Below are 15,537 nucleotides of genomic sequence, written 5' to 3' on the forward strand. Positions count from 1 at the left end.
TTTCCTTCTTGCCCAGCCTTTACCCAACGATCTTACTTGGTGCCCTGAAGGCACTGCCTCCCTGGCCCTTTGAAAAGCCCCAATTCTTTCCCACAGGGCAAACTTTGTGACTCTGCATTACAGCACCATAGAAGGAAGCCCTTTCCCTTTCCTGCCACCTACCCCACCTGTGATCTGGTGTAAAGCTTGAGGGAGAAATTGGAGCAGAGGTGCTCAAGGGGAAAAGTCTCTCTGAAGGTGAGAGCCTTGTGATATAAAGATCTGGAAGTGCTTTCCTCTTTGTCATCCTATCTGGAGTCCCATGGGTCCTCTGAACATCCCAAGACTCAGAAAAATAACAGATTTCATTCTCAGGGAAACAGACTTGGAGGGCACTGGTTGAAGGGTCTGGTTTGGGGGCTGTTGTGTCTTTACACATGCACCCCAGAAGGATGTGTCTGTAGGGTTGGATCAAGTTGAGAAGGGAGAAGGGCCATCTCCCAAGGCTGGAGTCCTTTGGGACTTTCTGTTTTCCAAGCAGCCCCAGGGGTGGAGGCAGGGCAGGATGAACCAATCTGAAGACCTTCAAACACACACATAAACACATACACCAGTTTTTAACCAAACAGCAGCTTTTAACCCAACAGCAGCTTTTACTAAGCTCCAGGTGGGGCTGCCCTGGCATGGCCAGCGCAGCAGGTTGCCCTCAAGGGCCAGTCTCTGGTGTAATAGGAAGTAACAAAGGTGCACAAATTGCTGCTGCCCTTCCACGCTCACTGGGGTGGCTCAGAAGGGAGCAAACTCCAGGGTTCTCTGAAGACCACAACCGACCAGTGTGGCTATTCGGCCTCTTTTCCAGGCCCAGCTGTGTCATTCCCCAGGCCCTGAGGCAGCACCTGCACCCTGGGCCTGTGGGGCACTGCTGCCCTTGCTGCTTTGTGGGAGAAACATGGCCAACAACACAATCAGGAGGATGAGCAGACCACCGCCTACTACCAGCCCCAAGTAGATCCGGCAACGGACATTCTCCCAGCGCTTCTTCTGGGCCAGGGTCTTGGTTGTCTTGCTGAAGGCGGAGCTCTGTGGACACCCCCAGACACAGGGTAGGAGTTAGTGGTTTCCCCAGAGCCCTGGACCAGCTCCTTCCAACCCAGCCCCGACAAGGCCTAGTCTCCTCCCGCAGCCTCCCCAACCTGTCAGCTCCCTTTCTCCCTTTCTCAGGACCCTCCCAGCCTGACTCCTGGTCTCCCACACTGGTGTAGCCCTTGACTCACAGGCCTACAGGCTCACCCCCAGTTAACAATGCCAGTCTTCAACCTTTAGGAAGATCCACAGCTTCAAACCAAGGCCTTCATACTTCATGAGACCTCCCCACCCATTGCATAGCTAGGCTAGGGATGCTTCAAGAAACCCACAGTCCCCACACTGGCCCTTGGGTGAGCCTCAGGCCCTACCAACAGCCAGCCGGGAGACCCTGAGCACAGCCTGAGAGCTCCCTCTGAGGGCCCCTCCTAGCCTCTCCCTCCCCCTCCCTGCTTCTCCAGGCCTCACACCATGTCCAGGAGTTGGTCTGAACGCTGTTCCAGCTCCGCCAGCTTCCCGTCGCGCTCCAGGACCTTGTCGAAGTTGTTGAGCATGATTTCTGTCACCTCATCCGCCTGCCGCTGGCACCGCTCCAACTCTTTCCCTGCCTGGACACCAAGCCCAAGGTCAGGGCTACATGAGGCCCCTGCCTGGCCCTCATCTGGTCCTGAGACCTAGCGGCCTCCTTGCCCCACTGGGCAAGCGCGCGCGCGCGCGCGTGTGTGTGTGTGCGCGCGCGCGCGTGCGCGCACGCGCTTGCGCAGTGTATGAGAAAGGGGAACAGCGCCTTTCATGTAAGGGTCTGATATGTGCAGAGGGAAGGGCTGGCCTCTTGGGTGTGTACGGCTCACCTTTGGCTCCTCCCCTTGCCCATCAAGGCAGGTCCTAGGTCAGCCTTGACTTCCAGCATCTTCGCTTCCTCTAAGATGCCTGAGGATGGGACCTTCTCAGGACCCACCCTCCCACAAAGCAGACATTTGGCTCACCTGCTCTAGGATGGCCTCAACCTACTGTGCACCTGCCCTGTGGCTTCCCACTGGCCTAAGGAGGCAGCAAAGAACACAGAACCAAGCTACTTGGCCAGAGCCAGACAGGGAGGAGATCCAGCCCACTGAGCCAGACAGATAATTTTGGATCACCACACGTTATAGCCTCTGCCTAACCCCACAGACACACACACACACACACACAAACTGAGATCAGATTTCGCTCCCCTCCCTCCTCCAGCCTCTGACTGGTCAAGCCAGTTCTGCCTCCTGGCCTGACCCTGCTCCCACATCAATGCTCAAAGTCGATTCATTCTCTGTCTGCCTGGGAGCCTCGGCCTTCCTGGCCTCTGGCCTCCAGCTTTCCAGCTAGCCAGGATCTTCACTGGGATCCGACTCACACAGGAGAGACCAGCTCTTGGATTTCCCAGCCTGGGCAGCAGCCTCACCTGACAAAAGAACCCAGCTCATTTCAGAGGACTGGGAAGGGAGATGCAGGGTCCAAGCTGGGGGAGAGGCCAGGAAGAGGAAGAACACATGGATCACAAGCAAGAAAGAAGCTGGGCTTTGGATACATGCAACTGGGAGAGACCCAGGGCAGGAGGCCCTGGTGAGAGCTGGAGGTCCAGGGACACGTCGGGAGACGAATCCCAGGGGACTAACAAACCACAGGAACTCCCTCCCCCAGCCCTGTCCCCCAGAGCCCAACCCTGTTCTCATCTCCTCCCCACAGAGCACGGGCCAGGCTCCCTTTCCTGCCAGACTATATTGCCCATTGTCTGCGGCAAGACATTTTGGCACTGGACTGAATTCCACTTAAAACCAGAGAAAGTGAAGGGATCTGGTGGTCACAGAGGGCCACCTCCTACTCAGTCAAGAATCCCCATTCAGGATCTCTGCAGCTGCCTTGCATGTAACCTCCAAGCATTCCCAGTATATGAATCCTATCTCCCGAGCTGGACCACAAGCTCCCAGGGGGAGGGCAGGGGCCAGTGCCCTGCATTTGTCTGCCACCAGCCTGGAGGCCCAGGAGGCCAGCACAATGCTGACCATCTGCAAGGACTCAATGAGTGAGCCAATTGCATTATAACTTATCCAAATGCAACTGTCATTCTCAAGTTTTTTATCCCAGTGTGTTTATCTAGCCCAGCAGGAGTTTCGAGGGGCAGGCATCTGAAACCCAAGTAGGTCAATATTTACTCATGAGCTAGAAAAGCAACCCATTTTGAGAGGGGGCCGGCAAACCACGGCAAACCACGACAGAGCGGTACACTCATGGGCTGGGGGAAGCAGTAGCTGGGGAACAAGGAAGCATTATGAAGAAAGCAGGGAAGTTGTACTCATCTCTGGAGTTTTCCTGAGTCAACCACCATCACCACTATTATTATGACTAAATTATTCAACAAGTCTCCATTACTTGGAGTCTCTCACATTCAAATAGTCCAAGGCAAAAACCTGGGAATGGACCAAGATTCAAAAATGAGAATCAGGGCTTCCCTGGTGGCGCAGTGGTTCAGAGTCCGCCTGCCAATGCGGGGGACACGGGTTCGTGCCCCGGTCCGGGAAGATCCCACATGCCGTGGAGCGGCTGGGCCCGTGAGCCATGGCCACTGAGCCTGCGTGTCCGGAGCCTGTGCTCCGCAACGGGAGAGGCCACAACAGTGAGAGGCCCGCGTACCACAAAGAAAAAAAAAAAAAAAAAAATGAGAATCACTGCTAGAGACTGGTGGGATGTTACATATCATTTTTTTCTAATCTAAATGCTACAGCTGTTGTCATCTTATTCTCCAACATGGGGTGATGTTGGGTCACATTCTTCAGGAGAGCTGGCTGTGCCTCCCACTGCAAGCTGTAGCCTCCTTCCCCCACTGAGAAACCAGGCCTGTCTGGAGCCCAGATGGGCCCAGGCCTAAAAGAACACATTCGCTCCAGGGAACACAGAGGCCTGAGGCTCAAGTCTCTAGCCCTCCTTGGCCCCCCTCAACCAGAGGAAAAAGGACACTGTATGCACGGGTCTCTGCTGGCACGGTGATTCAAATAAAGAACTGCGGGGTGTGGAAGGAGGTAAGAGACCGGAGGACGGCCACGCTGCATCCTGCCACATAGAACTCAGCATAGCGCCTGGCACACCGTGGATGCGTGGAAAATATTTTCTGAATGAGTTGGGCCGGTTCTTGAAAAGATCGCTATAGGCTGGGGGAAAGAAGTGTGTATGATACAGTTAGAGAAGAGTAATGAGTTTACCCCATGAGATACAAATAGCGAGTGTTGAGCCGCCCACAGACAGGTGATTTCTGAGAACCAAGATGGACCAGGGATGGGCGGTGGGGGGGGGGGCATGTGGTGGAGACTACTGCCACAGGCACACAGAGACACACTCTGGACAGTGACGGATCTGGCAGAGGGTAAAAGTCAAGATGAGGAAGCTTCCATGGAGGGAGGGATGGATCAAGAGCTTATGTAGGTTTCTGAGCCTGGAGGGGCTTCAGGAGACTTTCTCTGTTGGTGGTAGACTGGCATGAACGAAAGTGAGATAACTCAGGCCAGAGGCCACCAGAAGGCATGTAGAAATGCTATCAGCAAGGGTATGCGGAGAGGTCCCCAGGCTGGGGGGCCGGGAGGAACGGAGGGCAAGAGAGGAAGGGTGGGTGAGAGAGGAAGGGAGGGTGAGAGGCACTTCCGAGCTTGGGTAGGGGCAGCATTGTTGGCAGACGGAGGATGGTAGTTACACAGGAAATCGACAGACTGTTACCCGGTGTGCAGAATATCCCTCCTTCAGTTCTCAAATCTCTCCTCAGGTTTTTCCAGGCCAAATACAGCTGGTTCCTCTGAAAAGAAAGCTCTTAAAAACCTCCCTGTCCAAACTCTCCTGTCTCCCCTCTTTCCTGATTAGTGCCTACGAAACCCTATCCCAGCTGTCACCGTTGTCATCTTCAGAGGGACCCGGGCAGCGACCTGGTGTATCACCTCCTTCCTGGGTCAGCGCTCGCCTGAGCTCAGAGCCTAAGAGCCGGGCTCTGCATTACAGCCCTGGGTTCCTTCAAATCCTGCCTCTGCCACTCACCAGCTGAGTGACTAAAGACTGGGGATATGACCTTTCTGACCCCTCTGCTTCCTCATCTATAGAGTGGTGACAATAATATCTCCCATAACATTAGCTAAGGCATGTGGCATGTTATAAATAAAGTGCTTAGCACAAGTCCTGACACATACTAAATGCTCAATAAATAATAGCTATTATTGCGGTAGCCCAAGTTTCCCTAGGTTTTTTTTTTTAGCTGTCAGATCCCAGGAAGCACACCTGTGGTCAATAAAACCTCTTAAACATTTTTTACAAAATACACAGCCAAGCAAGCTCTTCCCTGTTGCCACTTTGTGCACTTAATCGTTTCTAACCTAAATATAAAACTTGACATGGGCCTTTGATAACCTGTATCTATTTTATTTCCATCAGGCGCTACAGGCTGTTGAGAAGGTTTTACCTCCTGACAGTAATAATAGCTCCCACTCAATGAGCACATATTCTGAGCTGAGAACTGTGCTGCTAGCTCTTTGTTCACTTTATCTCATTTAACCCTCACAACAATCCACTGAGGAAAGTACCCTCACCCCAGTTTTATACGAAACTGAGGCTCAGAGGGGTTAAATCACCCATCCAAGGTCACGGAGCCAGTGAGTAGAAGATCTGGGAGTTGAATAAACTTAGTCTCCAAGGATCACATTCTTAACCCCTGTGTTAAACTGGATGCGGGTAAAGGGAGGTCAAATGCTTTAGCTGGCTGGCTAAAGACTCACCCAGTTTGATGCTGCCAACTCAACTTGTGTGCATATGAGGGAGGCCTGTGGCTCAAAACCCAAATTCTTTGCACAGAGCATGAGTGAGGACCATCTACAGGATGAATGAATTCATTACCCATTCAATTTTTATCTTTCCCATCACTATTTTGTTCCTACTCTATCCCCTATACCAGTCACCATGACTGACACAAAGGAAATGCCCAAGAAACACTTGTTAACTGAATGAATCAGAAAAGAGGAGAAAAGAAGGGAAAGCAAGAAGGACCAGGTAGGGAAGGCGGATGGGAAGAAGGAAGGGAAAGTGCTGGGGGTGGACAAAGGGGCAGGAATAAGAGAAAAAACAGAGGGAAGGGGCTATGAGAGTCCCAGAGTTTCCCAGTAACCCCCAGTAAATTATCACAGCCTCAGCCTTCATTTCAAGAGTTTCCTCTTCTCACCAAGTGCTAAGGCCCAGCCGCAAGCCCATCCTAACCCTGCCTGATTCCTTGCTCTGCACGCTGGGAAGTGGGCTCTGGGCTCCGTCCCATTCCCTGGGCCTCCCTCAGTTTCCTGGCCTGGCCTTAGAGCTCAGTGCTACCTTCCTGCCCCGCTTCCTCTTCCTGCCTCCAGTTCCCTGGAGATGAGGCCATCCAGGCATCTCGACCCCCAGCCAGGCCACATCCACATCCATCACACCTCTGCTGCCTTCTCCACGGCGGAATCTTTTTTTTTTATGGCAGTATCTTTTTTTTTTTTTTTTTCTTTTTGGCCGTGCCATGTGGGATCTTAGTTCCCTGACCAAGGATCGAATCTGCGCCCCCTGCATTGGGAGGGCAGAGTTTTAACCACTGGATCCCCAGGAAAGTCCCTCCATGGCAGAATCTTAAAGCACCAAGCCTGCTTCCTGCCGGGCACAACTTCCCAGGAGTTCCAGGGGAGCGGAGAAGCGACTGGCACCAACTGCTCCTGACACCTTTGCCTGGAAATGACAAGTGGGGACAGAGGCCAGAGTCTACAGCAGGACTGGGGGATGACTCAACTCAAGATTGTGTCCCTAGGTACGGCTTAGAAGGGAGTCAGGCTATGCCACACTCTGATAACTTCAGTGGAACTTTTATAGTAAACATCTTACTTACTCTGTCCCCAGGGGAAGGAGTTTGCCCTCCAACACCCTGCCACAGGACTGGCTTCTACCACCCCATCGGCTCAGGTTTCCAACCCCTGGGCCAGACTTGTGTCCTCACAGCACCAGGAAGGGCTGAAGAGGTCACCATATTACCCACCACTTCTCAGGAGCAGGTTCTGAGGGCCAGGCAGGTCTCTGCCATTGTACCTCCTCTAACCTCCTAAGGACCCAGCGAGGCGGGTATCGCTGACCCCACTTCACGATGCGGAAAAAGAGGCTCAGGGAAGCTAAGTGACTTGCCCGGGGTCACAGAGCGGGTAAGTGGCCACCACCAGGATCTCAGCCCGGAGCCTGACTCCGAAGCTGGTGCTCGTAACCGCTTGGCCCCGACAAGTGGGAAGCCGGAGTCCAGCTCACTCGGCGCTGGTTAGTCGGGACCCTCGCACGCCGCCCTTTCCCTCCCGCGATGCGCGCGACGAGCTGAGGGTCCGGCCCCGGTCCTGCTTCCGGGCGCCGTCCCGAAGGACGCCTCCACCCCTTGGACTTCGGACTCCCGCCTCGCACCCCTCCACGCTCGCCCTCTGCGCCGGCCCCGGGCCCTCACCATCGCCGCCGCCGCTGCCTCGCCGCTCCGGCTCCTCTGCCCGAGCGGCCGCAGTGCCAGGGATCTGGGAGGAAGCGGAGGGCGGGGCGGGGCCTGCCTGGCGGGGGCGGGGGGCGAGCCTTCTGGGAGCGGCGACCGAAACCTAGTCAAATCAGTCAAATCGGAAGCGGCCGGCGATGGCTCCCGGGGTCCCGGTTCGGCACCTCTCCCCGGGCCGCCGGCGCCCGGCTCGGGATGACTCCCCAGCCTGGTGAAGTGGGGCCTCCTTCCAATCAGCGTGGTGCCTGGTCTACAGCTCGGGACCCCAGTCTATGAAATGGTCCCAGTGGAGTGGGTTCTGGAACGGGCTCAGGGAATCCTCTCTGGAATTGCATCCCAGCTCAGGTAGACCGGGTTGATCTGGGGAGGAATCATTTATTCATTCAACAAGCACCTGTAGGAGCGCCATTGTCCTGCACTGTGCTAGGCGCAGGAAACGCAGTGAACAGCTGGACAGGGTCTTTGCCACCTTGGTGAGTGCAACTCACCCATAACCAAACACCGACCACGCCAAAGTTTTGAAACTAAATAAAGTTTATTCACAATAAATATCATGAGTGCACTACCTGCCGCTGGAGGGTACATTTTAAAACGGTCAGTTGTATGTTTTGCGAATTTCACCTCAATTAAAAGAGAAAACAGGGCTTCCCTGGTGGCACAGTGGTTGAGAGTCCGCCTGCCGATGCAGGGGACACGGGTTCGTGCCCCGGTCCAGGAAGATCCCCCATGCCGCGGAGCGGCTGGGCCCACGAGCCATGGCCGCTGAGCCTGCGCGTCCGGAGCCTGTGCTCCGTAACGGGAGAGGCCCCGACAGTGAGAGGCCCGCGTACCTCCCCCAAAAAAGAGAAAACAGACCCCCATGGAGAAGGTACTAGCTCTAGCTTTTTCTTTCTTTCCCCTTCACCACGTGGGCAAGTGCAGCCCTGTCCTGATATGACCCCCTTCCTCAGCTGGAGGATGAGGGAGGCTGGTGTGTCTAACCTGTCCAGAGCCTTCCTGAGCTGAGTCTACCCATCCTCATGCCCTTTCACTGCTGCAGAGAAGCCACCAGCCACCTGTTCTCTATCCCACCACATACCATCCCAACATCTCAAAGGTGGCCCCTCTTGAGGAAGGGGGTTGGGGGCTTCCCTCTCCCACGTTGAGCCCCATGTGAGCACAGACCCCACCCCCAGCCTGGACAGACTAGGTCCCAATCACCCCAGTTGCTTGGACCTCGAGTCCAGGAGTGGACTGAGAAGAGACAGGATGGACAGGGTCCTGACAAAGTCTGCCCCCAGGGTCTCTTCTGTGCTTTCCTCCCTTCCTAGTTTTCGGGGCATGATTCTATTTTTTTTTTTTTTTTTTTTGGCTGCACTGCGCAGCATGTGGGATCCTAATTCCCCAACCAGGGATCAAACCCACGCCCCCTGCATTGGAAGTGTAGAGTCTTAACCACTGGACCGCCAGGGAAGTCCCTGGAGCATGATTCTAGAACCTGACTTGCCAGTACTAGTCCCCAGTCCTGTTTCCCAACCCCGCCCCTTCCAGATTCCCTCCCCAAATCAGGGTCTTTTCAATTCTGGAAAGCCTATGGGGGAAATAGGGACAGAGATGACATAAACCCTTCCCCCAAACCAAGGCGCACTGGGCACTGGAAAGAGTGACAATGATGGTGGAACCTGGTGGAGAGGAGGGAGGCCCAAAGACAGAGAGGTCCATTGTCCATGGAGGGGAAGGAAGGCCATAGGCCCTGTCCTGTGACACTGACTGTGCCCAGCCACGAGACACGGGTGAGAGATGCTCACCCGCTCAGGACAGCTGAGACCCAGAGGCCCTGCTAAGTTCCAGAAGGACAGGGGCAGACAAAAGACAAATAGAACTCGCAGAACCACAAGAGAAGGAAAAGCAGTTCAGTTCCTCTAACCCCCTCACTCTAAGACTACAGCAGGGCCACCAAAGAGAAATGGCAATGATGGGAGGGGTGGGAGGCCCTTAACCAGATTCCTAAATGCTCTGCCCAGGTAGGCTTCATGTCTCGGCTAACACTTCCAGCAGAAAACTAATAAAGGAAATGGCAAGTCCCAGAGGGGACACTTAAAAGTCTTACATACTACCCTAAAATGCTGGGAAGGTTTTGAATTTTCCATACGCCAAGACCTCCAGAAAATTCCTGTTCTTGAGACCAGTGACAATGATGGAACAAGGGGAGATAAAGAAAGACAGGGAGTTTCCATCTTTCTTCTCCAAACATATGCTCTCCACTCCTCCAACAGCTTGGGCCTCCAAAGGGAGGATCTCTGCCAGAGGGCGTCCTTGGGGAGAAAAGAAATGGAAGGGCCAAAGGCAAAATGGAAAGGGAGAAAGTACCTCACATGCATAGGGATACTGAAAGGTCTTTATTGCCCACTGGCCACCCTCAGTTCCATCAGTTTCCCAGCCATGTGCTGGCCCTTCTGGGTCTCTCCAACCAACTCTGAGGACCCCTGAAACACAGCCACAGTCCAGCTCTCTCCTTCTGGGGACCAAGGTGCTCCCTGGGTCAGACAGTGTGGTAGAGGGGCCCCAGAATGAGGGGCGGGAGGATGGAGCAGCATTCCCTGTGGAGAAGGACAGGAGAGAGGGTGCCTCTTGGCACCCACTATGGAAGGCTGCCCCCCCAAGAAGAGGGCAGGGTGGGAGGGGTTCCCTAGGTTACTTAAGGGATGGCACCCGTGGCAAAGAGCACAATGAAGAGGACGATGATAAAAACAATCACGCAGATGAGGACGATCATCTTCACATTCTTCCACCAGAACTTCCGAGCCACCTTCTGCGATGTGGTCTTGAAGTGCTCGGACTGTTGGGAATAAGGCAGAATCACCCAGTGCCTCCTGCCGCTGGGATGAGCATACCGAGACCCACACGCCATACATCTAAACATTTAAGTGCTACGTTGAGGCAACAGACTGCTAAATAAAATAGTTCTGTCCTCCTACCTTGACAAATGTACCTTCACAACCATCTGGTGAACCAATTCAAATTTAGAATCCTTGGGCTCCCTCTGGTCCCCTGCCTGCCCCCTTCTCTTCTTACCCCCGCACTGCCATGCACACTGAGAGGCCTCTGACGCATGCTCACACCCAGGGTTGTGACACTGGCAGCACAACCCACCCTTGGGAGGGCAGACACTGGGGCTGAGGGGTGCAGGCTCCAGGTGGACACATCTCCCTGGTTCCATAACTTCTGGCCACATGAGGACCGCTGAAGCTGGAGGAGGGGCCAGGGCAGTCCAGGGGTTGGAACTGAGGGAAAATGCTCTTCCTCTCCCGACTTGAATTGCAGAAATTGTTTCCCTGGGCCATGCTTCCCAGCCTGGGCTGTGGAAAGAAACACTAAGTCCCAGGGAGTCAAATGAGCTATGCTCAAGATTACACACAGGACTCAGAAAGCCATGGCCGGTCTCTCTCCGTGGACATGGAATCTTAAGTCTCCAGCCCTCTGTAGAACTTTAGAGTTACTCCCTCCCTGAGCAGCTGGCTTCAGCCTCTGGCTGGAGGGAGAGAAGAATGAGATCTAGCAAGATGTGTGGGAGATATTATTCCAGCCTTCAGCCAGCAGAGGACCCTGGGATCAAAGACTTTTACTCCTCTTCCCAGCTTCTTTTTAAAGCTGGCTCAGCAAAACTCTAACAGTTTTCCACCCTCTGCCTAATAACTCCTGGGGAAGGCCAAAGGCCCTAAGAGGATTTTCTGGAGCCAATATTTTTGTCCTGGGGAGGCCAGGTCCAAATGATTGTCAAGGGCAGCCTTCAAAGTGAAAGTCGATTTCATAGGAGAGAAGCCTAAGACAGCACAGGCTGACTGAGCCATCCATCAGTCTCACAAAATGTCTCCATGGGTCCACCCCCGCATCCCCAGCCCCAGTCCTTGAACCCATTCCCTGGACCCCAGTACCAATCAGTGGAGTAGAGCAGAATCAGAAGTGGGGATTCAGCTCACATCAATTCCCAACACAGGTAAAAAGGCAGACTTCCCTCCTGCTCATTCTGCCACCAAGACCACCAAGCCTCAAGCCCCCAATAATCCTCCTCCCCCCTCTTCCCCTGGCCCCCACTGGGCTCCCCATCATCTCACTGTGGCTTCCAGATCCTCTGTCTTGTTACGGAGATGATCCAAGTTTTCTCCCCGGGCCAGGATCCGCTCCACATTCTGGGTCATAATATTCTTGACTCCCTCCACTTCACTCTGCAGGTTTCGCACACGGTCATCTCCTCCACCACCACTGGCCTCCTCCTGGGCAGCCACACAGGGGTTAATTAGGCCGAGTGCCGGAGGGACTGAGACTCAGCCTCAGAGGCCAGAGGAGAGGGAGGCCTAAGGTGGACTTAGCTTTTTGTAATGCTTGAACTGTTTGCAAAGAGAATGTTTTCCTTGTAGTACTTGTGTAATCAAAAACAAATGCATTTTTAAGCCCCAGTGGTGAGAGCCATGCTAGGAGACAGACTTTGTGGGTTCTCAGGGCACGTGAGACAACAAGAAGCACACCCCCAAAGCCCTCTCCACTGCTTCCTTGTTCCTCGAAGAGGGTCAGAGGATACCGCTGAGCCAGCACCTCACAAGGCACAGCCCCACCATTACTTGAGATCCCACCGGTCCTCATTAAAAATGCCTGTGCCCCTCCCCCCACAGACCACCCTCCCCTGGCCTAACCCACCCTCTCTTCAAGACAGCAGCTGGAGAGCTGCTCCGGCCTCCTGGGCAGCCTGAGCCACGGCAACCAGGCTCCAAGTCCCTCACAAGGCCCCACGGGAGACAGCCGTTGGGCCACAAACTTCTGCTTTCCCCACCACTAAGCACCTCGCGCAGGCACCACGCCATTGCCTACTTAAGCAAGTATGAAACATACAAACAGCAGCCTGGGTGTTGGGGGAAATGGAGGGCAAGTCCTCCGTGGCTGATGCCTCATCCTCAGGCTTTCTGATAAGGTTTTTGAACAGGGAGGGAAAAACACTACTAAGCTCCTCCCTCCCTGACCTACTAGACTTCCAGACACAAGCCCGGGGGGGGGGTTCAAACTAGACTAACACAGAGAACCCACCTCTTGTCTCTTTTTTTTTTTTTTTTTTTTACAAACCATCAGCTCTCTTCCTCACGTTTATGGAGAGGGGGCAGATTCCTTGGACTCGACGGAGAGACAAATTCTTTGGGTTTCTGTACAGGGATAAAGTGAGAGGCAGAGCGGGATTCCTGCCGCTGGGCTGGAATCTGCGCTGGGAACAGCAGAGGCACTGCCCAGGAATGTCACAACACCCGAAGGCCAAAGGCCGGAGGGCTGGAGGAGGAGATGAATTAGGATCTCACACTCCCACCGAAGCTCCACTCCGGGCCAGCTCAGGGCTCAGGGGAGGGAGGGGGCAGAGAAGAGCAGGAACACCCGCCCAGGCAGCTCAGACCTATTTGCAGCCCAGCTGTCAAAGAAGAGAGGTCACAGTCAGCGCTGGCCCAGCCCTCAGATTTTGCCACCAGCTTTCCTTTGCTGATCCCCAGCCCCCAGCCCCCTCTGGCTGCTCGTGAAATCAGCCCCTTCTTAGTTTCCCGGTCTCTCACCATGTTTCCGAGCGGCTCGGGCCTGTCGGCAGCAGGACTCTTGCCTAGTCTGTTTCCTCTCGGGCAGCCGTCGGTTCACTTCCTGCTTGTCCAACTTTCAGCCTGCCCCCGCCCACCTCGCATCCAGAGCCTCTCCGGCCACACCTCGCTCAGGTTCCCCAGGTAGGCGGGCACTCTCCACCGCCCTCCCAAGTCTCCTGGGAAACCAGGGCTTAGGCTTAAAGCGACAGGGCTCCCCGGCACCACATTTCTTCTAACTTGTCAGGAACAAGTAAAGAAAGATCAAGCAGTCCTCCTAGGTTTCCTGATATAGAAAGGGCAGCCGTCTCCTTTTTTTATTTCTATTATTTTTTGGCTGCACCACGCGGCATGCCGGGGATCTTAGTTCCCTGACCAGGGATGGAACCCGTGGCCCCTGCAGTGGAAGAGCGGAGACTTAACCACTGGACCGCCAGGGAAGTCCCCCATCTCCTTTTTTTATGTGCTGAGTATCTCACCCCCAATTCTTAGAGACTGAAATCAACCCTAAGCACCCTGCCAGACCTTGTTCACATGGAAACAGAACACAGATATGAACATTTCTTGCTGGACAACCCTTGTTCCCATGTCCGTCTTATTGCAGAAAGCATTGAAACCCCCAAAGTCTGGAATGCTGTAATCCTGGGCTCTGGTGTCGGAAAGCTGCACACCCTGAGTGAACCTTTTCACCTGCCTGGGTTTTGCAAGTGCTGATGCTTACCTCATAGGGTGGTGGTGAGGAGTAAAAGGATAGCACATGCCATGTGCCTAGTACAATGCCTGGAACAAAGGGCTGCCCACTGCTCAAATCAGGGAATGATGGCTCACCAACCCTCCTTTCCTTCCAGAGTTCAACAATCCTGCACGTCCCTTCCGAGGCCACCACGTCGGTTGGTGAGCCCCATCAGAAAGGGTCATGCGACTGCCCTATGGACAAGAGAGAGGGCCCAGGGCAAAGGATTTTTCCACCAACCTGGCTCCAGGCCAGAGAAAATCCACTTTTCCTGGACAGTGTTTATGGAGATAAAAGAACAATAACAGGGACCTGCAGAAAGGAACAAACATTCCTGTCCCATCCCAGAAGAAGTAACAGTTCCAAGAGGGAAATGTCAGCTTCTCTGACAAATGCTTTTTTAAAGAGTCTAATAAATTTTGGACCTCTGTAGCATTTGGAGACCCTTTATTCTCATTTATAATGAAATCTTACTCCCAATTAGATAAGATTATTATCTTTTTCAGACCTGAATTTTGGGGGACAGGATCAGCCTGCTTTCACAGAGAACGTGGCTGCCCCACTCCTCACCATCCTTAGAAAGGCGACAATGAAGCCAAGCGGAGGTGGCTCAGAATCCTTGATCTATACTTTCATTGTTCAATACAGTAGCCACTGACCACAAATGGCTGTTGAACATGTGATATGTGGCTAGTCTAAACTGAGATGAGATGTAAGAGTAAAACACACAGCAGATTTCAAAGACTTATTATGGGAGAAAGACTATAAATATCTCTTTGGTAATTTTATATATTGATGACATGTTGGGTTTTGGATCTTTTTTTCCCCTTTTTAAAAAAATCTGTAACGTGCTTTATTTTATTTATTTATTTTTTTTGGCCACACGGCATGTGGGATCTTAGTTCCCCCACCAGGGATCGAATCCATGCCCCCTGCAGTGGAAGCACGGAGCCCTAATCACTGGACTGCCAGGGAATTCCCAAGTGCCTTATTGAGTTATAGTTGATGTACAATATTATGTAAGTTACAGGTGTACACTATAGTGAGTCACAATTTTTAAAGGTTATACTCCATTTATAGCTATTATAAAATACTGGCTATATTCCCTGGGTTGTATGATATATCCTTTTAGTTTATTTTATACATAGTAGCTGGCACCTCTTAATCCCCTACCCCTAAATTGCCACTCCCCCTCGCTCTCCCCACTGGTAACCACTAGTTTGTCCTCTATATCTGTGAGTCTGCTTCTTTTTTGTTATATTCAGTAGTTTGTTGTATTTTTTAGATTCCACATGTAAGTGATATCATACAGCAGTGGTCCCCAGCCTTTTTGGCACCAGGGATGGGTTTCGTGGAAGATAATTTTTCCACGGAAGGGGGGTGGAGGGGTGGGAGGGATGGTTCAGGCAGTAATGCAAGCGATGGGGAGTGATGGGGAGCGGTGGGGAGCTATGGGGAGCGGTGGGGAGTGATGGGAAGTGGTGGGGAGCGATGGGGAGCTATGGGGAGCGGTGGGGAGTGATGGAAAGCGGTGGGGAGCTGTGGGGAGCGGTGGGGAGCGATGGGGAGCGGTGGGGAGCGATGGAAAGCGGTGGGGAGCTGTGGGGAGCGGTGGGGAGCGATGG

At 53.5% G+C, this 15,537-nt stretch overlaps 2 protein-coding genes across 2 annotated transcripts; both read right to left on the reverse strand.

The window, feature by feature from the left end:
• Positions 1-621: 621 nt before the first annotated feature.
• VAMP5 (vesicle associated membrane protein 5) lies at positions 622-7,620 on the reverse strand. The gene is made up of 3 exons (XM_029232340.1): positions 7,556-7,620; positions 1,533-1,670; positions 622-1,059 (listed from the first exon to the last, which is right to left on the reverse strand). The coding sequence occupies exons 1-3, from the start codon at positions 7,556-7,558 to the stop codon at positions 850-852; spliced, it is 351 nt and encodes a 116-aa protein (XP_029088173.1). The 5' UTR covers positions 7,559-7,620; the 3' UTR covers positions 622-849.
• A 2,333-nt stretch (positions 7,621-9,953) lies between these two features.
• On the reverse strand, positions 9,954-13,441 carry VAMP8 (vesicle associated membrane protein 8). Its single transcript, XM_029232804.1, has 3 exons — positions 13,162-13,441; positions 11,689-11,847; positions 9,954-10,412 (listed from the first exon to the last, which is right to left on the reverse strand). The coding sequence occupies exons 1-3, from the start codon at positions 13,162-13,164 to the stop codon at positions 10,272-10,274; spliced, it is 303 nt and encodes a 100-aa protein (XP_029088637.1). The 5' UTR covers positions 13,165-13,441; the 3' UTR covers positions 9,954-10,271.
• Between the last annotated feature and the right edge of the window lie 2,096 nt (positions 13,442-15,537).

Source organism: Monodon monoceros, unplaced genomic scaffold (assembly GCF_005190385.1).
Source record: "Monodon monoceros isolate NGI ecotype Baffin Bay Population unplaced genomic scaffold, NGI_Narwhal_1 Super_Scaffold_19, whole genome shotgun sequence".
Taxonomy (NCBI): Eukaryota; Metazoa; Chordata; class Mammalia; order Artiodactyla; family Monodontidae; genus Monodon; species Monodon monoceros.